General features: G+C 45.8%; 1 protein-coding gene and 1 pseudogene across 7 annotated transcripts; both read left to right on the top strand.

The window, feature by feature from the left end:
* Position 1: 1 nt before the first annotated feature.
* Positions 2–23564, top strand: AFMID (arylformamidase). 7 transcript variants are annotated; one of them, XR_009731470.1, is made up of 11 exons: positions 2–253; positions 2093–2183; positions 14357–14461; positions 14543–14591; positions 15890–16141; positions 16328–16425; positions 16677–16755; positions 16865–17006; positions 17225–17329; positions 20666–20893; positions 22194–23564. XR_009731470.1 is itself a non-coding variant. In XM_061392698.1 (11 exons), exons 1-11 carry the CDS (start codon positions 167–169, stop codon positions 22224–22226), a joined length of 948 nt encoding a protein of 315 aa, XP_061248682.1. In that variant the 5' UTR covers positions 2–166; the 3' UTR covers positions 22227–23564. The 7 variants fall into 7 exon arrangements, 6 of the variants coding, with proteins under 6 accessions (XP_061248682.1, XP_061248680.1, XP_061248681.1 ...); XM_061392698.1 differs by lacking the exon at positions 20666–20893 and having other exon boundaries at positions 15890–15975; positions 16069–16141; XM_061392696.1 differs by lacking the exon at positions 20666–20893.
* Positions 2193–14346, top strand: LOC133232811 (uncharacterized; annotated as a pseudogene).

Below are 23564 nucleotides of genomic sequence, written 5' to 3'. Positions count from 1 at the left end.
CGTACCAGGCTCTGTCCCCGGAAGGTGGGCGTGGCTCCTCCGGGATGGGGCCTGGTCTGTCACCAGAGAGGTGAGCGTAGTTCATCAGGGCCTGGTAGGAGCCCTGCCCACCTGCTATAAAAAGGCTGGGTCGCGCGCACACGCGGTACATGTGGCACTGTGGTACATGTGCGTCTGGTGGTACAAAGCGGGGATGGACGTCTCCGGTGGAAATCACAGGCACGAGGCTCCCTGGAAGAGGATGTCTAAAGAGGTAGGAGAATCACAGGGAGAGAGGCTGGGGCTAGGAGTGTAGCTCAGACATTACATGAGAGTTAAGAGAAAAGTTTAGAATCATTCCTGTGGGGGCTGTTGGTACAGTGTAGCAGGTCCCCAAAGCTTTAGCACTCGGATTTATTTTACTTCTCTCCACAGACAGGCTTTTGCTAGCCTGATTTTAAGGGTAGAATATGGAAGCCCTGGCTATATTAATATTTATAAATATTAACCCCAGAGGAGGTTGGGGCCGAAGTTCCTAACCTTAATCTGAGGTTATGCAATGTGCAGAGAATGTGCCAGACCTAAAGGAAGCAGAAAGGCTGGTATTACTGCAGGATGGTCGTGAGGGTTAGAAACCTCATGTGTGGGGCGCAGTTCTTGATCCGCTAGCCTCCTGTGTTCCCCCTTTGCCTGGCAAGGAAATAAAGCCACTCTTTCTCTCTCCTTCATTAAAAAAGAAAGAAACCACATATGCAAAACACTCCTTATGATTATCATTCAATTTCCGGATTACTTTTCCTGCATTTTAAGCAGCAGTTCTTTCTCAGATCATGGACACATCTAAGAATGTGATGACAGTTATGGATACTGCCCCCAAGAGATTCCATCCTCTGTGTGTGTGTGTGTGTGTCTCTCTGTCTCTCTCTTGTCTTTCTTTTTTCTCACACAAACCCCTACAATATGAGAGCGCTCTCAGAACCCATTGCATTTACCATTCTTATAAGTAAATAATAGCAAAAAGGACGATGATAGCAATCACAGAGTGTGCCAGGTATGGCTGCAAACATCCTATGACCACAGACGGTACAGACCCAAACACCACTGGCCAAGAGCCCTGTTCAGTGGGACGAGGAGGAAACCCACATCTGAGTGCTTAGCTTTACTTCATGTACATGCCTTATAGCTTTCAGCCTCACCAGGCTAACCGTGCTGAAAGCTATAGGGTGTGTACATGAAGTGAAGTACTGTTGTTTTGCTCATTATACAAATGACGGAACTGACTGTAAGAAAGTCGTCCAGGGTAAAAGAGCCTGCAAGTGTTGAAGCTTGGATGGCACCCAGCCCATCTGACTGTAGAGCCTAAGACCTTTCCGTGAGGCCACCCTTTCTTCAAATTTCCCAGTCCAGCCTTTGCCCATTTTTTGTTTGCTTTCTTTATTTGTTTTGTGGTGGTTGTTGTGTGTCTGAGTGCTTTCTCCAAAACCTGGTTCCTTACGACTTTCTGATTAAGTCTGAACGTCTTAGCTTGACATCCAAGACTCACTCTCCACCCTCCAGCCCCGCTTCCTCTGCGTTTCAGCAATTGAGGCTGGTCAGCATTTCCAATCATCTGACCTTTGATTCCTTCCTCTTCACCTCTGGGTCACTGATTCTGCTGTGACCTTCAGTCAGCTTCATGTCCTGTCAGGGAAGATCAACTTCACGTCACTGTCTGTGCAATGACTACCCCAGCTCTCTAGCTTCCTGTGATCTTTGCTGTAGAAGTGGTGCCCATGGCGGCATTCACTGGGACACCTTTGTGGGTCCTCATTTCCCTTTAAGGCTGTTCTGCTGGTTAAAGGCAAGGCACTGCCCTCACTGCAAGTGTCTGACAGCACTTGCAATCTTGTTTCTGTTGTATCTGAAACATCTAGTTAATTAGTGGGGGGACAGTGGGGCCTGGGTTGCCAGGCTGGAGGCTGGAGGAGCTTGAAGGAAGCTAAGGGCATCTATAAGAGATATCAGGGAAGGGGCTTCTCCAGGCAGAGAAGAGCATCCAGGCACGTGGAGGGGCGGGGGCAGGGTCTGCATGGAGGTCAGAGGTCTTACAGAACCTTGTGTCTGTGTCCCACAGGAGCTGGATAACCAGTACTCCCCCAGCAGATGGGTTGTCAGACTGGGAGCAGAGGAGGCCATGAGGACCTATTCACAGATTGGAAACGAAGGTACTGGGGGACCTCTCTGTGGCCGCTTTGGGTGGACTTTAGCATGTGGCAGTGGTTCAAGATGCTGGGGCAGGGAGGAGGAGCCTCATAGCCCCAGCCTCTCCGGACAGTTCCCAAAGTCCAGGCATCTCATCTGCTTGGGGAGCCCTGGCTGCAGGACTGCCAGAGGGAGGGAGGCTCAGAGACTGTGTTCCACATCCCTGCCTGATCAGCCAACCAGCCAGCTATGCCCAGGCCTTAAGGCTACAGTGGCCCAGAGAAGTAGAGTGAAAAAAGGAAGGTCTCCCACGCAGCTGCTGAAAGTGGAATGTTGTTGCTATTTACCAAGTCAAAGAAGCTTTTTTTCTTTTTAATGAAATCAGGGCTTGGGAATCTGTAAGCTAGTGAAGTCTCAAGGTTGATTCCCATCTCAGTCCTGGGTCTCCAGAGTGTGTGCTGCCACCTTTTGAGCTGGGCCGGGCAGGCAGGTTCCACAGGGAATGTGTGGGCGAGGAAGCAGCCAGCCCCTCCTGCAAGTCGGAAAATTGGAGGTTGGCAAAGGCACTTTGTTCCAGCAGGCCAGATGGAGCTCCCGGGATCGATGTTCTCTACACCGAGATAACCCAGCTGGAGGGACAGGCTAGTGGGGGTTTATTCCAGCACATTTCAGCACCTTCCCTCTCCTGATAGAGCTGGAGCTGTGTCCTGGGCTCTCCAGAGTTCCCTACCATGCCTAGCTCGGCACCAAATATGTCTCTATAGACTCAGTATATATTTGAGTGCGCAGTGACACCTATGTGAGCAGGTAGCAAACCTGTTTGTCTACCGTAATTGTCTTGAGGGAAAAAAGAGCTGACCCTTTAGAGAAAGGGAGTCTCTCATAAGAAGCAAGGGCTAAGAAGAGACTCTGAGACTCCAAAGTAAGCCCTCGGAGACTGTGTTTAGCCATCCCTCCCGAGAAGCCCTGTGGACAGCTTTACATTTACATCCCACCTCCCTTCCTGTTTTCGATGCTCCAGCTGGCCTAGAGGTGCCGCCAGCGCATCTGCCCCATTTCATTGGTGAAGAAGGTGAGTGTGATGATGGGGCATTCAGGCCAGGTGAGTGAGAAGAGCCATGCATGCAAGGGTTGGAGCCTGTCTCTATTGGAAATGTTGACATTTTGTTCGTCATCGACTTCTTTGGCATAAATTTTGATTTTAAAAAATACTGCATTTACAGATTATCTGTCTTTGTATTGGTCAGCTCAGGTTGCATAACAAAATGCCACGGGCTGGGTGGCTTAAACAATAGGAATCTCTTTCTCCCAGGGCTGGAGGCTGAGAAGTCCAAGGTCAAGGTGCCAGCTGATTTTGTCCCCTGGTGAGGGTCTCTTCATGGCTTGCAGATAGACCTCTTCCCCCTGCATCCTCACATGGCAGAAAGAAGAGAAAGAAATGCTCACCTTTCTTCTTATAAGGCCACTAATCCCACCACGAGGGCTCCATCCTCATGACCTCAGCTAAACCTAAGTACCTCCCCAAGGCATCACCACATTGTTGTCGTTCAGTCGCTGACTCTTTGCGACTCTGTGAACTGCAGCCTGCCAGGCTCCTCTATCCGTGGGATTTCCTAGGAAAGAATACTGGAGTGGGTGGCCGTGCCCTCCTCCAGGGGATCTTCCCAACTCAGGGATGGAACCCAGGTCTCCCGTATTGCAGGCAGATTCTTTACCATCTGAGCCACCAGGGAAGCCCATCTGCTACCCTAGTCCCTCCTAAATCCACCTAGTCATTAGGCTGGCCATCTGAGTTTGCAAATTGTCATTATCCAGAGGAAAACAAAAAATCCACATATCCTTATGACAAAAAATGGCTTTGCAAGTTGTAGCTGGATGGGTATTGGAATTAGGATCCTGTCCTCCCATGGATTATATTGCTGATAATACATTTCAAAGAGATAGCTCCCAAGAACTCCCCTGGTAGTCCGGTGGTTAAGACTTCATCCTCCAATTCAGGGGGTTCATGTTTGATCCCTGGTCAGGGAGCCCACATGCCTCACAGTCAAAAAACAAAAACAGAAAATAGAAACAGTATTGTAAAAAATTCAATAAAAAACTTTAAAAATGGTCCACATCAATAAAAACCCAAAGAGCTCCCAGGTCTTTGAGAAAAACATTCCTAAGTTGTAAAACTGGCAAGAGAATCATTTAGCTTTAAAAAATATTTACATGCATTCCCGAAGGGTTGTAGAGAAAGGATTTATGATGATGTCTCCTAAAAATAAATTCTCCAAGAAAAGGGAGGGAGGTAAACTCCCTTTTCCTTTTTTGCACCAGGAAGGACATTGTTTTTCTTTTGATCTACTCCATCCTAACATCTTCCACCAGTAACTTGCGGTGGGCACTGTTCTCTTCCAATGAGTAGGTCATGTTTATTCTCCCCCAAGACCTGGCCTCTCCCAGGCTAGGTGAACACAGGCAGAGGGAAGTTGGAAGAACTGTGTCCTCTACCAGTAGCTATTAAATTTGTTTAATAAAACTCTCAGTAAAAATGTTTTAGAAGCCGTGGCGACGGAAAGAGATTACAACACTGGGAGATGCAGAACAACAGGGTTTATCCAGCACCGGCATGAATCGCCTCCAGTGTCTGAGCCCCCGGGCTTTATTCTGGGTATCTTTTATATGTGTGGGCTTCCGGGTCCTAGTGACTTTCCAGCCTACGCAGTTTGGTTGAAGCCATAAGCAGGCCGGTTCACAGAAGCAGAGGTGGTGAGCATCAATAAGCAGGCCACTTTCTAGAAGTGGAAGCAGTGAGCATAGCAGTAAATTTCAGTTCAGTTCAGTCTCTCAGTTGTGTCCGACTCTTTGTGACCCCATGGACTGCAGCATGCCAGGCCTCCCTGTCCATCATCAACTCCTGGAGTTGACTCAAACTCATGTCCATTGAGTCCGTGATGCCATCCAACCATCTCATCCTCTGTTGTCCCTTTCTCCTGCCTTCAATCTTTCCCAGCATCAGGGTCTTTTCAAATGAGTTGCAGTAGACTTAAGCAACTATTTTAGTTTCTTTTTTTTTTCCTCTTCAAAAATGCATTGTTCAGTTCAGTTCAGTTCAGTTGCTCAGTCATGTCCGACTCTTTGTGACCCCATGAATCGCAGCACGCCAGGCCTCCCTGTCCATCACCAACTCCCGGAGTTCACTCAAACTAATGTCCATCGAGGCGGTGATGCCATCCAGCCATCTCATCCTCTGTCGTCCCCTTCTCCTCCTGCCCCAAATCCCTCCCAGCATCAGAGTCTTTTCCAATGAGTCAACTCTTCGCATGAGGTGGCCAAAGTACTGGAGTTTCAGCTTCAGCATCATTCCTCAAAGAAATCCCAGGGCTGATCTCCTTCAGAATGGATTGGTTGGATCTCCTTGCAGTCCAAGGGACTCTCAAGAGTCTTCTCCAACACCACAGTTTAAAAGCATCAATTCTTCGGCGCTCAGCTTTTTTCACAGTCCAACTCTCACATCCATACATGACCACTGGAAAAACCATAGCCTTGACTAGACGGACCTTTGTTGGCAAAGTAATATCTCTGCTTTTGAATATGCTATCTAGGTTGGTCATAACTTTCCTTCCAAGGAGTAATTTCATGGCTGCAGTCACCATCTGCAGTGATTTTGGAGCCCCCAAAAATAAAGTCTGACACTGTTTCCACTGTTTCCCCATCTATTTCCCATGAAATGATGGGACCAGATGCCATGATCTTCGTTTTCTGAATGTTGAGCTTTAAGCCAACTTTTTCATTCATCAGGAGGCTTTTTAGTTCCTCTTCACTTTCTGCCATAAGGGTGGTGTCATCTGCATATCTGAGGTTATTGATATTTCTCCCAGCAGTCTTGATTTCAGCTTGTGTTTCTTCCAACCCAGCGTTTCTCATTGTACAAGAAACTAATTTCAAAAATACATTGTACAAGAAACTAAATAAGGTGTGTGTGTAACCAGGCTGGGGGCACATTTCCAAACTCCCTGTCCCTCAAGCCACGCCTCGCCCTAGGAGAGCCAATCACCAGCGAGGTGGGTGGGGGCCTCGTGATTGACAGCTTCTGCAACTGACAGCCTCTCCGAGGGATCCTCCTACTTTTTAAGGCTGAGTTGGCTCTTTTTCCTTTCCACCAGATAAAACCAAAGGGCCCACTTTTGTTTATCTGTGATAGGATACACCTAACTTAAAATGTACCATTTTAACCATTTTACAGTGTACAAGTCAGCGGCATTCAGTACATTCACGTTGTTGTATCATTTCCTCTGTGTGGTTCCAAAACATTTTTCATCACCCTGGAAGGATACCTCCCTACCCGTTAGGCAGGCCCTGGCAACAAATGACTGCTTTCTATCTCTATGGATTTTCCTATTCTGGATGTTTCCTATAAATGGAATCCTACAAGATGTGATCTTTTGTGTCTGGCCGCTTTCCCTTAGCACAAGGTTTTGGAGGTCCGTCCTTGTTATAGCCTGCCCGGGCTTCATTCCTATTTATGGACGAATAATTTTCCGTTGTGTGGATGGACCACGTTTTGTTTATCCATTCATCCGCTGATGGACATTTGGGCTATTTCCCCCTTTTGGCGATTGTGAAAAGTGCGGCTGTGAACATTCACGTACAAGTTATTTGAAAGCCCAAATTTCTTAGTCCTAATTTCAATAGAAACAGCCATTCTGCCAAACTGCATATATTAATATATAAATGTTTACCAACACCTGCATCATGGGCCAGTAGCAAACATTATGGGGCACCCATTGTTCACAGACCACATTGTAATAGCCCCGCCCTGCACTATCTGAGGCTGGCCATTTTTAGGCAACAATTGTTTTCTGATTACAAAAGGAGCATTTGCTTACTGAAAAGGATTTTGGAAAATAAAGCCATCAATAATTCTGCCACCCATTGTTCACATTGTAATGCGGTTTCTTATAGTCTCTTTTTATTTTCTCCTGGAAGAAAACGTTCTGTATTAATAGGGTGCAATCCTGGTTTGTTGTGGATTTTTTGTGTGTGTGGTTTTTTTTTTTGGCTGAGCTGCAGGGCTTGCAGGATCTTAGTTACCTGACCAAGAATTTCACCGCCATGGCGGTGAAATCTACAAGTCCTAACCAATGGACCACAAGGTAGCTCCCTGCAATCTTTTTTTTTTTCTTTTGATAGTATGAACAGTGTTAAAAATTCTTTCTAAAAGAGATAGAAAATACTATGTGTAAAATAGATAAGCAACAAGGATATATTATTGTACAGCAGAGGGAAATACAGCCATTATTTTGTAATAACTTTAAATGGACTATAATCTATAAAATGTTGAATCACTGTGTCATATACCTGAAACTAATGTAATGTAATAAGTCAACAATAGTTCAGTTAAAAAATTCTAACCCCAAATAATTGAAAATAAGTACTCAAATACATGTACACACATGTTCATAGCAGCATTATTCACAATTGCCAAAAGGTGGGAAAAGTCCAAATTCATCCACAGATGACTGGATAAACAAAGTGTGATATGTCCATGCAATGGAATTATTTTGGGCACAAGAAAGGAATGAACTACTGATGCATACTAGAACATGATGGACACTGAAACACAGTGCTCACTGAAAGAAGGAAGGCACAAAAGGTCACATTTATATGTATGATTATTATTTATATGTACGATTCCATTTATGTGAAGCATCCAGAACAGGGCAATCTGTAGAGACACAAAGCTGTGATTACAGGGGCTGCTTAATGGGTATCCCTCTGAGATGAAAAAAAATGTTTTGTTGTTTAGTCACTAAGTCATGTCTGACTCTTTGTGACCCCATGGACTGTAGTCCACCATGCTCCTCTGTCCATAGGATTTCTCAGGCAAGAATACTGGAGAGGGTTGCCATTTTCTTCTCCAGGCAATCTTCTGGACCCAGGGATTGAACTCGCATCTCCTGCATTGGCAGGCAGATTCTTTTACCACTGAGCCACCAGGGAACCCCTGAAACAAATGTTCAGGAACTAGATAGAGGTGATGGTTGCAAAGTGTTGTGAATGTGCTAAGTGCCACTGAATTGTTCACTTTTTTCTTTTTAATAACACCATCAATTTTGACTTGTTCACTTTAAAATGGTTGGGACTTCTTCGGCAGTCCAGTGGTTAAGATCTCAGGCTTCCACTGCAGGGGCCTCAGTTTGATCCCTGGTTGAGGAACTAAGATCCCGTATGTGGAGAATCAGAAGGAAAGTTGCTTTTTCTCTGACTTTGGACTAAACATGACTGAACCCCAGAAACCCCCACTACCCCACAACCTCCCAGAGCTTCTCCAGCTTGTCCACTCGTCTTGCCAGATACTCCCTCCCTATTTGTGTTCACAGACAGACTTAAAAATCCTGTATTTGACTATTCTTCCCTCCCTCCCACCCCCCCCAGCCCCCAGAAGCCACTGATCTTTTCACTGTTTCCATTGTTTTACTTCTCCCAGAATAGTTGGAATCACACAGTGTGTGGTCTTTTCAGATCTGGCTCATTTCTATAGAACATGTTGCTACCTGACAGTTACAACTGCTTGTCCCCCTCTTTAAGGGGTAAGCCACATATGATTGGGATTTTTTTTTTTCCTATTTTATCACTGCAAAATTCCAAAATGGGCACAAGATCGCTGCTTATATAAATATTTGTTTTCTAAGTGAATTAAAAGACTGAGAGGGAAGAGTTCTGAAACTAGATGAGGGGACTTCCCTGATGGTCATGTGGTTAAGGCCCCATGCTTCCAACACAGGGGGCGCAGATTCAATCCCTGGTCGGGGAACTACGATCTCACATACTGTGTGACCAGGCCAAAAAAAAAAAAAAGAGTGTACAGAAAATAAATTTAAAAAAAGGCTGGTGGACCCTAACCACTTCTTAAATTGCTCCCACAGCACCTGATAAACTCTTGATCTTCAGCTTTCTGACACCATCTGATGGGTCTCCCCGCCCCACGCCTGCATTAGTCTCTAGGGATTCTGGCCCCTACCTCTCCTAATTGCTCTCACACAGTGCTCAGTTGGGTCTGGAGAAGGGTAGTTTCTCTCTGTCAGAGCTGTGACACTTTGGACTGTAAGCAATAGAAAATGAATTTTTGCTTTCTCAAAAAAGGAAGTTTGTAATTGGGTTTATCCTGGAGCGTCTTGTTGAAGCCCCCCAGTGTCCCTGCCTGTAGATGCAGCACCTGGAGGGCTGGCAGTATTCAGGCTCTGGGGGGAGACAGTGAGTCACCCTAGTCTCTGTCCCTGCACCCAGCTGCCTGCCATCAACCCATCACGCCACTTCCTGGAGAGAGGCAGTTTCTCTGTGTCAGGCTCAGCTGGGTTTTTTAATATCAGAGGGAGACTTTTTTTAACGCGTGACAACGAATCTTGACAGCTGCCTGGTTTTAATTGCTCTTCAACTTAGAGCATACGTTTCATTACCTTTTTCTTCGTTTTGGCACAACATAAATCTCATGGGTGCACGTGTACTTCCAGAACTCTTGTGTTAATTAAATCGCTCCCCTTTGCTGAACCTGCGGTATGAGGAGTTTGTCCAGAACAAACACCTTCACACCTGGAGGGAAGGTGGTTGGCAGACCTCTCAGGGAAGGTGAGCAGGGGAGCTCTGGGGCTTTTGGGAGGGAGTGTGGGGCTGTCATGGACTGAAAAATTCATGTGTTGAAGGGACTTCCCTGGAGGTCCAGTGGTTAAGACTCCAAGCTTCCACTGAAGGGGCAGGGGTTCGACTCCTGGTTGGGGAACTAAGATATGCTGCACAGCACAACCAAAGAAAAGAATAGGAGAAAAAACTGTCTTCCCTTAGAATAATTACTTGGGACTTCCCTGGTGGTTAAGAATCTGCCTTCCAATACAGGCAACGCAGGTTTGCTCCCTGCTTAGAGAACTAAGGTCACATGTGCCGAGGAGCAACTAAGCCTGAGTGCTGCAACTGAGACCTGATGCAGCCAAATAAATAAATAAATATTTAAAAAATAATAATTATTATTATTAAAAACCTCACACGTTGAACTCCTAGCTCCTAGTGGGGCTGTGTTTAGAGAGGGGGCCTCTAAGGAAGAAAAAAGTTAAATGAGGTCAGAAGGATGGAGTCCTGATCCAGTAGGATTGTTTGAAGAGACACAGAGGGTTCGTCTCCCTAGAGAGAGGGAGAGCTGCTCCCAAACCCAAAGAGGCCACGGGAGCCCCCAGCCAGAAAGCCCTCTGCCATCCCGGGGAGGACCCTCGCCAGACACCTCCCCTGCCGGCACCTTGATCCTCCCTTCCAGGGTCTTGTTGTCGAAGCCCCTGAGTGTATGTATGACATTTTGTTAGGGCAGCCCCAGCAACAGACAGGAACCTCAGATCAATGGGATGTGATGTAAGTTACACCTGGCTCACACTTGCAGGGCTGCAGGGAGCCCTGGTGAAAACGGGGGAGAGGTGAGGGGGGTCCAGGGTGGTCTCAGTGGGCGCAGGGAGAAATTCAGGATTCAGGATAAACAGAGAGGGAGCCAAGAGACTTTCCTGATGATCTGGTGAGGTTTGCTTTGGCCTAAAAACTGGCACAACCAGTTAAATAAATTAAGGTGCAGCCATAGGACGGAATAGCAAGTTACCTATTTATTAAAAAAGAAAGAAAAGAATGAGGAAGCTGTCTATGTACTGATTAGGAAAGCTCTCCAAGACATATTAAGTGAAACAGGCAGAAATGCATTTCATATGCTGCCATTTGGATTTAGGGGAGAGAGATTCCATATCCATGACAGTCACCTTGTCAGGGGTATTTCATGGAAATGGCTGCTGTATATTTTTATAAGCCGATTATTATTTCTTCAAAAGAAAAAGTAAGTAATGGCATCTCACTTAATGCTCAGATAGCTCATAACTTTCACAGGTACCTGCCCGTCAACTTTTCAACACAGTTTACAAAATATGATGACATTCTTAAAAGACATTTCAAGTTAGGGCTTCCCTGGTGGTCCAGTGATTAAGAATCTGCCTCGCTCTTTCCCTTCAGCACCCCATTTAAGATCCTAGTCTCACCATGGGTTGCCGCCCCACCTGGTGTTACTGGTATTGTCAGAACAAACTGAACCCGAAGTCTGACTTCTGCCAAGGTGTCCCTGATGCTAAGATCTGCATCTTTGACCTGGAGCAGAAGAAGGCAAAAGTGGATGGGTTCCCACTCCGTGGCCACACGGTGTCAGACGAGTGTGAGCAACTCTCCTCCAAAGCCCTGGAGCCTGCCTGGGTTTGTGCCAACAAGTCCATGGTGAAAACAGGGCAAAGATGGTTTTCACATCCAAGTGGGGCGCCACCCCTTCCATGTCATCCGCATCAACAAGATGTATCCATCCTCACCAAGCTGCAGAACAAGGAGCATGTGACTGAGGCCCTGCGCAGGGCCAGGTTCAAGTTCCCTGGCCACCAGAAGTGGGAATTTGCCAAAGTTTAATTTGGATAAATTTGAAACATGTGAGCAGAGTAATAGTTCATGCCAGATGGCTGTGGGGCCAACACAGCCTGATAGTGTTCCCTTGGACAAATGGTGGGCCCTGCACCCATGAGAGCCTTGGCGTTGTCTCTTCTTTACTCACGTCCACCAATAAATCCTACTTTCGTGTCAAAGCAAACAAAAAAAGGATCCACCTTGCAATGCCGGGGACACCAGTTCGATCCCTAATCCTGGAACATCCCACATGCCACGAAGCAACTAAGCCCAAGGACCAGAACTACTTAGGCCACACACCGGAACTGCTGAAGCCCTTGCGTCTAGAGCCTGTGGTCTGCAACAAGAGAAGCCACGGCCCATGCACCGCAGTGAAGGATCTAGAGATCCCTGCAGCATCTAGAGAAAGCCTGTGTGCAGCAAAGAAGGCCCAGCACAGCCAAAAATAAAACAAATAAAAATATTTTTAAAAATACATTTCAAATTATTATCATAAATGCAATGCCAAATAATAAATAAAAATAAATATTAAAAAACATATCATTAAAAAGCAACATAAAAATAAAAGGTTTATTGTCTTTGCTCTTATATTTAAAGCTGTAGTCTATCTGGAACTGATCTGATATGGTATGAGATAGGGATCGAAAAACTTTTTTTTCCCATTCAATTGACCCAACACTGTGTATTGAAATATTTATTCATTGCATAACTTGTGGGATCTTCGTTCCAGACCAGGGATTGAACTCGAGCTGTCGGCAGTGAAAGCACAGAGTCCTAACCATTGGACTGCTGGGGAATTCCCTACACAATTTTATTTTAAGTGGTTTTGATGTACCCGGTTCTGTTGTACAGAGGTGGGCAAAGCAAAGCCCTTGTTGTCACAGAGCTTATGGTCTAGTGAGGGTGACAGTAAATAAAAATATTTGAAGGATGGATGAATGCTGAGGTCAAAAATAAAGGAGAGAAAGGGGATATACCATAATGTATTTGGCCAGTTTTCTGTTGTAGGTCCCCTGGGCTGTGTTTAAAATGTTTCAGTGTCATAAATAGCATTAGTGTGAACATCTTTAAAGCAAGTCCTTAAAAATATTTCTGATTACTTCTTATAATAATGGATGGATAAGGTCTTATGCATCAAGGAATATGATTTTCTTGGGCTTTAGTACCTATTTCCAAGTTGCCCCACAGGAAGAACTTACCAGTTTACACTCCCTGGTGCCCAGTGCTGGCGGGAGCTGAGCTGCCCGGGTTTCAGTGATGAAAGTGGGGCCTTTGGGGGACATTGAAAGTCCATGAACTTAGAGAGTCCCTTCCTCTTCATGAAAGTGGGGCCCAGCTGGCTGCTCGCCTCTCAAAAGCCAATAAAGAGGCCAGGTTGGTGGGAATGAAAATTTGCTTTATTTTGGATGCCAGCAACTCAGCAGGCAAGGGTGAGGCAGACACCTGTTCAAATGCTGACTTGCCCCCTGGGCAAGAGCTTTTATAGACAGAGGGAGGGAGCTACAGGCAGAAACAGCACAGTCAGCTCTGACAATCATCTTGAAATTGGTCACCAGTGGTCTGACCAGCATCATCTTAATTATTTTAGGTACAGTTAATCTTGAGTTCCACAGTCGGCTTGTTTCCATTTCTCTGAGGCCAATTCTTACAATTGTGGCAGATTGCATCATCTGGCTATAATCTAGTCATCCTGTAGTTAAATTTTTCCACATGGTGTGGGCTTTATCTGTAAGACAGCTCAGAATATAATCTATAGCCCTTGAGAAGGAACTAAAAGTCCTTGCCTATGTTTTATGACATTATTATTATTATTTGGTCTTTGACTGTTTTCCTTCGTTTCTGCATTTTCTCACTTCTCTGATTAAACTTATTCTTTGGCTAATGTTCCACAGACAAAAGGCAGCAGATGACATGGGGGACAAGGACCATAGAGTCCTGCTGTGTTTCACTCCCACCTCTACGCCTTCGCCTTTGATATTTAATTTATTTACAGTCCCTTTCCTCCTTTCTCTCAACCCCAGTCCTAAGCCAATTTTCACATCACTCTGACCTCTGCCATCATGGCACTCAATTATGTATTCATAGTGTTTTATAGTACTTTTGCCTGGGAAATCCCATGGGCGGAGGAGCCTGGTAGGCTGCAGTCCATGGGGTCACTAAGAGTCGGACATGACTGAGCGGCTTCACTTTCACATTTCACTTTCATGCATCAGAGAAGAAATAGCAACCCACTGCAGTGTTCTTGCCTGGAGAATCCCAGGGATGGCGGAGCCTGGTGGGCTGGCGTCTGTGGGGTCACACAGAGTCGGACACGACTGAAGTGACTTAGCAGTAGCAGTGTTTTATTATCTATTTGTTTCAAGTGATTTTATATCTTAGTTTCTAGAAGATTATTTTTTCAAATACTTGGACAAGTTTATACTTCCAGGAGCATGTAGCCAAGGGTAACACTCATAATAAACATGTAATAGAGTAGAGGTAGAAATGGTGCCGGTCAACTGCCAGCTCACCAGAGACAGACATTGAAGATAGTACTGCCTCCACCCAGATGGGCCAGTCTGATGTCTTTTTAACTATGCATCTGGGGGAATGCTTCAGACCCCAGGCCCAATTACCATATGGACTTGGGGAAGCACTGACCTCTGGAGCCAACTGGTCAACCCAAAGGGGCTTTCGGCAAAATAATAACAGAACGTGCTGCTGCCTGAGGTTGTACTGACAGTGATTTGTCCATTTCCGGAGACAGTCACCAAGAGGGCCCGGGCCACCGGGAGGAGCCTGCTCAATGTCCCCTACGGAGACGGCGACGGAGAGAAATTGGACATCTACCTTCCCGAGGCAGTATCTGAAGGTAACTGGGGGCTGGTGGTTGCCCTCGGATCTCAGCTGGGAGCCCTGCCTTGGCCCACACGCCCTTTGTTTTGTCCTACAGCTATGCCTTTCCTGGTGTTTTTTCACGGAGGATACTGGCAGAGCGGAAGGTGAGCCAGGGAATGGGGATGAATGGAGAAAAGAGGAGATTCGTCTTTGCCTGGCCTCTTCCTTTCCTGGGACTGCTGCAACAACTTACTGCAAACGTGGGGGCTTCCTAGGACAGAAATGTCTTCTCTCACAGTCCTGGAGGCCAGGAGTCTGAAATCAAGGTGTGGGCAGGGCGGCGCTCCCTCCGAAGGCTCCAGCTTCTGGGGCTCCAAGCTTTTCTCACCTTGTGGCTGCATCACTTCAAACTGAGCTTTGATCTTCACATGGTCTTCGTGTGTCTGCATCTCCATCCTTCCTCTCATTTCTGTTACAACATCACCAGTTATTGGGTTTAGGGCCCATCCTAAATCCAGGATGATCCCGTCTCAAGATTCTTAATTATGTCTGCATTGTGTGCGTGCTCAGTCGCTTCAGTCGTGTCTGACTCTTTGTGACCCTATGGACTGTAGCCCACCAGGCTCCTCTGTTCATGGGGTTCTCCAGGCAAGAATACTGGAGTGGGATGCCATGCCCTGCCCCAGGGGATCTTCCTGACCCAGGGATTGAACCCACATATCCTGAGTCTCCTGCATTGCAGGTGGAGTCTTTACCCACTGAACCCCCTGCGAAGCCCATACCTGCATAGACCCTATTGCAAATGAGGTCACATTTACAGGTACCAGGGTTTAGGATTTGGACATGTCTTTTGAGGAAAGACACTGTTGAACCCACTATATTCAGTGAAAAGCATGTTCAGTCTACTCTCCAATCATGGAGAACCACAGTGACTAACCATCCCATTTTGCTCAGAACTGAGTGGTTTCCCGGGGGTTGGGGCCTTTAGCAGTAAAAAAAGAAAGAGTCCCAGGCAAACTGGGATTGGCCCCAGTGGGTACCCTAAGATAAGCAGAGGGGTATTTGGATTTTCACGGACACTGTTGTTCCCTAGGATCATACTAAGGAGTTGCTTATTATAGGATCTACTGCCCTTCAACCACAGCATTTTAATGTTGCACTTATTGCATTTTTACCCTTTGCCTTGTGAGGCTCCCTGCATGTCTGATCTTCAGTTCTCAGAAACAGCATCTGAAGAGAAAGAACATAATTATCTCTATTTCACAGAGGAAGAAACCGGGCTTAGAGATTAAATATAGTCTCTAGGGCGCCACAGCTAGCATGTGATGTGATAAGGACAGAGCCTCACTTCTTCCCTTACTGCCCTGGGTCAGAGAGGGGCAGGGCTCCGGGTGGACCAGACACTGAAGCAGTCTAGTGGCCAAGTGGCCTCCAGTTGTTATGTCTTTGTCTCCTTCTGCAGCAAGGACACATCAGCCTTCATGGTCAACCCACTGACAGCACAGGGAGTGGCCGTGGTGATAGTGGCTTATGACATTGCCCCCAAAGGTAACGAGTGGTCTTGCAGGTACAAGGGCCACTGGGATTTGGAGGGGAGAGAGCCCCTGATGGAGCCTGACACAGCTCCTGCCCTCTGCACAGGCACCCTGGACCAGATGGTAGACCAGGTGACCCAGAGCATCGTGTTTGTCCAGAAGCAGTATCCAGGCAACCAGTGGGTACCACTGCAAACTTTCCTTTTGTCAGACTGGGTGGGAGGACAGTGGATTCATCTCCTTGGATGCAGCCCAGCCATCCCTTCTGGCTTTGGAGCAGAAGGCAAATGGGATCCCCTCGATACTGGGCTGTGGCTTTGATTACACTGAAGGCAAACCCTGCTCTCTGCTCTGACCCACTGAAGGGGAATTTACCTGTGTGGACACTCTGCTGGGGCCCACCTCGCTGCCATGATGCTCCTGGCCGACTGGACCAAGCATGGAGTCACGCCCAACCTCAAAGGTTTCCACGGAGAATGAGTCTGACTAGGCAGCCTTCACCCTGCCCTGATGGGCCTGAGGGTCTATACCAGTTGCTTGAAATCTCAACAGCTGTGAGTGGCTTGACCTGGGGGCTTTGGGCCCAGGGAGCAGGGCCTGCTTTGCTTCTTCTCTGCCGCTTCCCTTGTCTTGCCCCTCTGACCCTGGAGGCAGGTTGGCCCCATCTTGCCCCATCCAGCAGCCTGGCTCAGTGACTGTTCTCTACCTTCACAGGCTTCTTCCTGCTGAGTGGAGTCTACGACCTGGAGCCCATCATGCACACCTCTGAGAATGCCCCCCTCCTCCCAGCCCTGTAAGTCACTTGTCCCCTCATCCCCCTCAGCTGGCCTGCAGCCAGTGAGGAGGGCCGGGGGTGCAGCAAATGCTTTCCTCTGTCCTGACCACACCTACCCCCACACCAGGGAGGATGCTCAGAGGAACAGCCCGCTGTGGCAGCTGGAGACGGCCCCCACCCAGCCCGCGGATCCAGCCTGCCGCATCCTGGTGACTGTGGGCCAACACGACAGCCCGGAATTCCACCGACAGTCCAGGGAGTTTTATCAGGTACCCCGGGCACCCCTCTTTTGGCTTGAGGTTGAGGGTCGTCCAATCTTATTATTTTCCTGTTTATTTCACCCAAATGGACCCTATGATACCAGTCATTTCTTCAACAAATACTTAGTGGGCAGCTGGTAAGCAGGTGAGAGAGCCCTTCTCCAGCTCCACCCGCCCTCCCGGCCAACGAGCCTCATGTTTCCTCTTCCCTCATTTCTCTTACACAGACATTGTGCCAAGGAGGGTGGAAAGCCTCCTTTGAAGAGCTCCACGATATGGACCACTTTGAAATCCTTTGGAACCTAACCCAGGAGGACTACGTGCTCACCCAGGTAGGGTGCATCCCTTCACTGTGACAGAATGTGTCTTGCCACAGCCCTTACACGTGAGGCAGGGTGGGCAGGCAGATGGTACAGGGAGTCCCCTTGCTGGTTCTTTGGCATCCTGGCATCCAAGGGACCTGACGATAAGGATGGAGGGCCACTCTTGCTTCCTGAACTTCACCTCCCTCTGAAACAGCCCCAGGTGATCTGCAGAGGCTGGTCCTGGGCACACCAATGGGATCTTCATGGGGCCAGGCAGGTATGAAAAGTATTAGCCTGCTTGTGTGTAAGCACAGACAGAACACCAGCTCCATGGGGATAGGTTGGATGGATTTGACCACATGAATGTTTAGTACAAATTTAATGTGGTGAACCCTTTTAAAAGTGTAAGGATAATAATAAAAAAAGTCTGAGGATAAAAAGGAACTCTCCTACACTGTTGATGGAATGTAAATTGGCGCAGCCACTATGGAGAACCGCATGGAGGTTCCTTAAAAAACTAAAATTAGAGTTACCATATGATCCAGCAATGCAACGATTCCGCTCCTGACTTATGTCCAGGACTGGAATTTTTGTTTTGTCCAGAAAAGACAAAACTCTAATTCGAAAAGATACACGCACCCCAGTGTTCATAGAAGCACTATTTATAATAGCTTAAATGTCCACCCATAGATGAATGGATAAAGAAGATGTGTTTTATACAAACACACACAAACACTGGAATTTTACTCAGCCATAAAAGGAATGATATAATGCCTTTTGCAGCAATATAAATGGACCTAGAGATTATTATACTAAGTGAGGCCAAAGACACGTATCATCTGATTTCACTTATATGTGGAATCTTAAAAACAATACAGGTGAATTTATTTATAAGACCAAAATAACTCACAGACAAGAAAGCAAACTTGCAGTTACCGAAAGGAAGGAGGGGGATAAATTAGGAATTCGGAATTAACAGACATGTAAAATAAACAGCAAGGACCTACTACCATATAGCAGAGGGAACTATATTCAGTATTTTGTAATAACCTATAACGGAAAAGAACTTGAAAAAGAGTAAAGTTATATATATATATAACTTAATCACTTTGCTATATACCTGAAACATTGTAAATCACCTATACTTCAATTTAAAAAATTATTTTAAAAAAATCAAAGGATAGACTGGGGAAAATATTTTCCATGGACCCAGAAAATATACAGTTACTACTTTCTCTTTTCTTTTTCTCAGAAAGTGGGTACCTGATTAGCCGTACTTTTTTTTTTTTAATATTTACTTTTTCCCTCCAGTTTCATCGAGTTAAAATTGACACACAGAGCTGTGTAAGTTTAAGGTGTACAGTATAGTGATTTGACTTACAAACATCATGAAATGAACCATGGTAGTTTTAGTGAACATCTACCATCTCATAGATGCAAAAGAAAAGAAAAAGAAAAATTTTCCCTTGTAATGAGAATTCTTAGGATTTATTCTGTTAACAGCTTTCATATATAACATATAGCAGTGTTAATTAAATTGATCACACTGTACATCATATCCCTAGTGCTTATTTATCTTATAATTTATCTTATAACTGAAGGTTTGTACCTTTCACCACCTTCCTCCAATTCCCCCTCCCTCCAGCCCTGATTAGCTGCCACCACAATAGGACTTTGATAGCATTCAGACTTTTGGTTTTGTTTGGTTTGGTTTGGCTGCTTCGGGATCTTAGTTCCCCAACCAGTGATTGAACCCTGGCCCTCCGAAGTGAAAGTCCAGAGTCCTAACCACTGGACTGCCAGAGAACTCCCCATAGCATTCAGTTTTAATTAACATAGTTAATATCCTTACCACACAAAGAGCACTTTCAAATCAGTTGCAGTTTAGTCGCCAAGTCATGTCCAGCTCTTTTGCAACCCCTTAAACTGTAGCCCACCGGCTTCTCTGTCCATGGGATTTCCCAGGCAAAAATACTGAAGTGGGTGGCCATTTTCCTCCTCCAGGAGATCTTCCCTACCCAGGAATCGAACCCATGTCTCCTGCATTAGCAGGTGGATTCTTTACCACTGAGCCACCAGGGAAGTCCTTCAAATCAATAAAATGGTTCTTTTTCTTTTTTTAACTGAAATTAAGTGATTTGCAATAGTATGTGTAACATAGTGATACAATATTTCTATAAAGCTTATTCTCCATTGAAAGTTATAAAAATTGGCTATATTTCATGCAGTGTACAATATTACCTTGTAGCTTATTTATTTTATATATAGTAGTTTGTACCTCTTATTAAGTGTAATAAGAGCAGGTCTTATTCCTCTTTAAGAACAGAAATAAATAGAAAAAATGGACAAAGAATTAGTGATAATTAAAAAATAAATATAGATGGCCAGTACAATGGTGGAAGATTAAAATGCACTATTGATCATAGGGCTTCCCTTGTGGCTCAGCTGGTAAAGAATCTACCTGCAAAGCGGGAGACCTGGGTTCAATCCCTGGGTTGGAAAGATCCCCTGGAGAAGGAAAAGGCTACCCACTCCAGTACTCTGGCCTGGAGAATTCCATGGACTGTATGTATAGTCCATGGGGTTGAAAAGAGTCAGACACAACTGAGCGACTTTCACTTTCACTTCACATTGATCATAGAAATGTGACTGAAAATGAGTCCTCTCCCACCTCTCGATGGAAATGTTCTAGTATGATTATGTCCAGTGCTGATGAGAATGTGGTGAAGTGGGGGAGGCTTCCTTGGTCCTTCTGGTGGAAACACATGTTGACTTGATGTTTCTGGGGTACAGCTTGGCAAAATAGATGCAAGTCTGCTGACCCAGTAATTCTGATGCTTGGAATTTGTTTTCAGGATAATCAGAGAAACACTGAAAAATAGTCTCTACAACATTATTAATGTTCAAAACTTGGAAACAACCTAAATATCTAGTGAGGTTAGTTGCTGATATAATCAGGTAATAGATTGAAGTTTGTGAAAATTTCTTAGGATATATTAAATTGATTCAAAAGTAAGAGCAAAAACACAAAAAATAACTAACCTAGCATCTCCCTAGTTTCATGATACTTATACAGCCAGACCCTTCAGTTCAGTTCAGTCGCTCAGTCATGTCCAACTCTTTGCGACCCCATGAATCGCAGCACGCCAGGCCTCCCTGTATATCACCATCTCCCGGAATTCACTCAAACTCATGTCCATCAAGTCAGTGATGCCATCCAGCCATCTCATCCTCTGTCGTCCCCTTTTCCTCCAACTCCCGGAATTCACTCAAACTAACGTCCATCGAGTCGGTGATGCCATCCAGTCATCTTATTCTCTGTCATCCCCTTCTCCTTCTGCCCCCAATCCCTCCCAACATCAGAGTCTTTTCCAATGAGTCAACTCTTCGCATGAGGTGGCCAAAGTACTGGAGTTTCAGCTTTAGCAACATTCCTTCCAAAGAACACCCAGGACTGATCTCCTTCAGAATGGACCGGTTGGATCTCCTTGCAGTCCAAGGGACTCTCAAGAGTCTTCTCCAACACCACAGTTCAAAAGCATCAATTCTTCGGCACACAGCCTTCTTCACAGTTGGTCTGTGAAGACATATGTATGTATGCATCCATACATCCATACATGACCACTGGAAAAACCATAGCCTTGACTAGACAGACCTTTGTTGGCAAAGTAATGTCTCTGCTTTTCAATATGCTATCTAGGTTGGTTATAACTTTTCTTCCAAGGAGTAAGCATCTTTTAATTTCATGGTTGCAGTCACCATCTGCAGTGATTTTGGAGCCCTTAGAGGCATGTATATGCATCTGAAAAAACCATTTACCAGTGGTATCGCAAGTGCTTTAAAAAAAAAAATTGATTTCCATATTTTCTACCGTGAACATGTGTTACTTTTTAAAATGAATACTCCTTGTTTAATTAATTTAATTTATTTATTTTGCCATGCTATGTAGCATGTGGAATCTTAATTCCCCAGCCAGGGATCAAACACCATGCTCCCTGCATTGGAAGCATGGAGTCTGAGCCACTGGACCACCAGGGACACATCCCTTGTATTACTTTTTTAACTGAGGAAAAAAACAAGCATTCATAAATGTGTATACATATGCGCTTGGATGGGTCTGACTAGGGGATCTTCCAAACCCGGGATCTTCCAAACCCAGTGATCCAACATGCATTGTCTGCATTGGCAGGCAGGTTGTTTAACACTGAGCCACCTTAGCCATAAATGACATCTGTTTTTTAAAAACCTAATAAATATTTTAGATTTGGGAAGCCATATGGTCTCTGACAAAACTACCCAACTCTTGCCATTGCTACTCAAAAGCTGCCTCGTGGGCTTCCCTGGTGGCTCAGTGGTAGGGAATCTGCCTGCCAATGCAGGAGACTTAGGAGATCCAGGTTGGATCCCTGGGTTAGGAAGATCCCCTGGAGGAGGAAATGCCAACCCGCTCCAGTATTCTTGACTGGAGAATCCCATGGAGGAGCCTGGTGGGCTACAGTCCACAGGGTCACAAAGAGTCAGACACAGCTGAAGCTACTTAGCACACACATGCTCCAATAAAACTATTTATGGATGCAGAAATTTGAATGTTATGTAATTTTTACATGTCACAAAAAATATCCTCCTTTCGATTCTTTTCCCCAACCGTTTAAAAACGTCAAGCCATTCTTAGCTCATGGTTCATACAGAAACAGGCAGCGAGCCGAGGCGGAGGGAAGTGTATGTTTGGTTCATGGAAACATTTCAAATGAGAGATGGAAAGGAGCTCATTTAAGTTACATTTCTGTGACCACAAAGGCAGCCTGTTTCTTTAATCAAATTCCTTCCCAAGAGATCCTCCCAAGAGCCTCTCCAACTCCAGAGCTATTGTATTTTTTCCTTCCTGCTGCAGATTATTTTGAAAACAATCTTCCAAGAGTCCTGATGACACCTGAACCCTGCCACTGCCAGCGTGTATCCCGACTGGGAAGCTTTTCTGGGAGCCCCCCTGCTTCCCTCTCCTGCTGGCCTCAGCTCTACCTGACCCCGGAGCGCCTCTGTTTGTTCACTCGTCCCCTGACCCCACCCCGCCCCGTGCCCCCCGGCCAGAATCAATTCTTCATGCTGCTCTGAAGCTGAGTACAGATCTCCATGGCCCTCCCCCCGCCTGGATCAGGTGGGCTCGGGGAAGGTCTGGCCCAGGTCCACGCCATGTGTGTCGCCCAGAGCACCCCTCCGGCTGAGAAGGTGAAGAAGAAATGACAACTTGCAGCCAACGTGAAGGGAAAGAGCTCTCTAAACCAGTTTTTGTTCCTTTTTTTGTTTTTGTTTTGCCAAACCACACGGCATGTGGGATCTCAGTCCCCAGACCTGGGATTGAACCACAAAAGCCCCTGCACTGGGAGTGTGGAGTCTTAACCACTGGACCGCCCAGTGGTTCAGGGAAGTCCCTGTCCCTTTTATTTATTGATTTTGCTCCACTTTTTCATGTCTGCTCGGTCCTGGGCTCCACCTGACGTCTGGCTTCATCCCAGAAAGCCCTGGGATGTTATCTTTGGAACTAACACTTTGACCAAATTAGCCCTTGTGGCTCAGTGGTAAAGAATCTGCCTGCCAATGCAGGAGACGTGGGTTTGATCCCTGATCCAGGAAGATTCCACATACTGTGGAAAAGCTAAGCCCGTGCTCCATAGCTATCGAGCCTGTGCTCTGGAGCCCGGGAGCCACAGCTACTGAGCTCATGTGCTGCAGCTCCTGAAGCCTGCACAGTGTAGAGCCTGTGCTCCACAAGAGGCCACTGCAGTGAGAGGCCCTCGTGCCCCAACTGGAGAGTAGCCCCTGCTTCCCACCACTAGAGAAAAGCCCGCACTGCCATGAAGACCCAGCAGAGCCAAAAATAAATAAATAAATAAAATAAAAACCCAAATAAGCTACAAGGATTTGTTGTACAGCACAGGGAAAATAGCCGATACAACTGTATATGGAGTATAATGTTTAAAAATTGTAAATCACTTTGTATACATGAAAGTTAATTTATATAATATTGTCAATCAGCCATGCCTCAAGAAAATCTCAAAAAATGGCTCAGATTAAAAAATATATACATATATGTGTATATGAGTGTGTTATGTGTGTGTGTGTTAGAGAGAGAAAGGAAGAGAGTGAGAATGATAATACACATCTGCAAAATGTAAACAATATCTGAGTAAAGGGTACATGATTATTCCTTGTACTATTATTGCAACTTTAAAATGATATAAATAAAAGTCACCAAAAAGTGGAA

The sequence above is a fragment of the Bos javanicus genome, chromosome 19 (genome assembly GCF_032452875.1).
Source record: "Bos javanicus breed banteng chromosome 19, ARS-OSU_banteng_1.0, whole genome shotgun sequence".
Lineage (NCBI taxonomy): Eukaryota > Metazoa > Chordata > Mammalia > Artiodactyla > Bovidae > Bos > Bos javanicus.
This window is presented reverse-complemented; position numbering and strand designations above follow the sequence as displayed.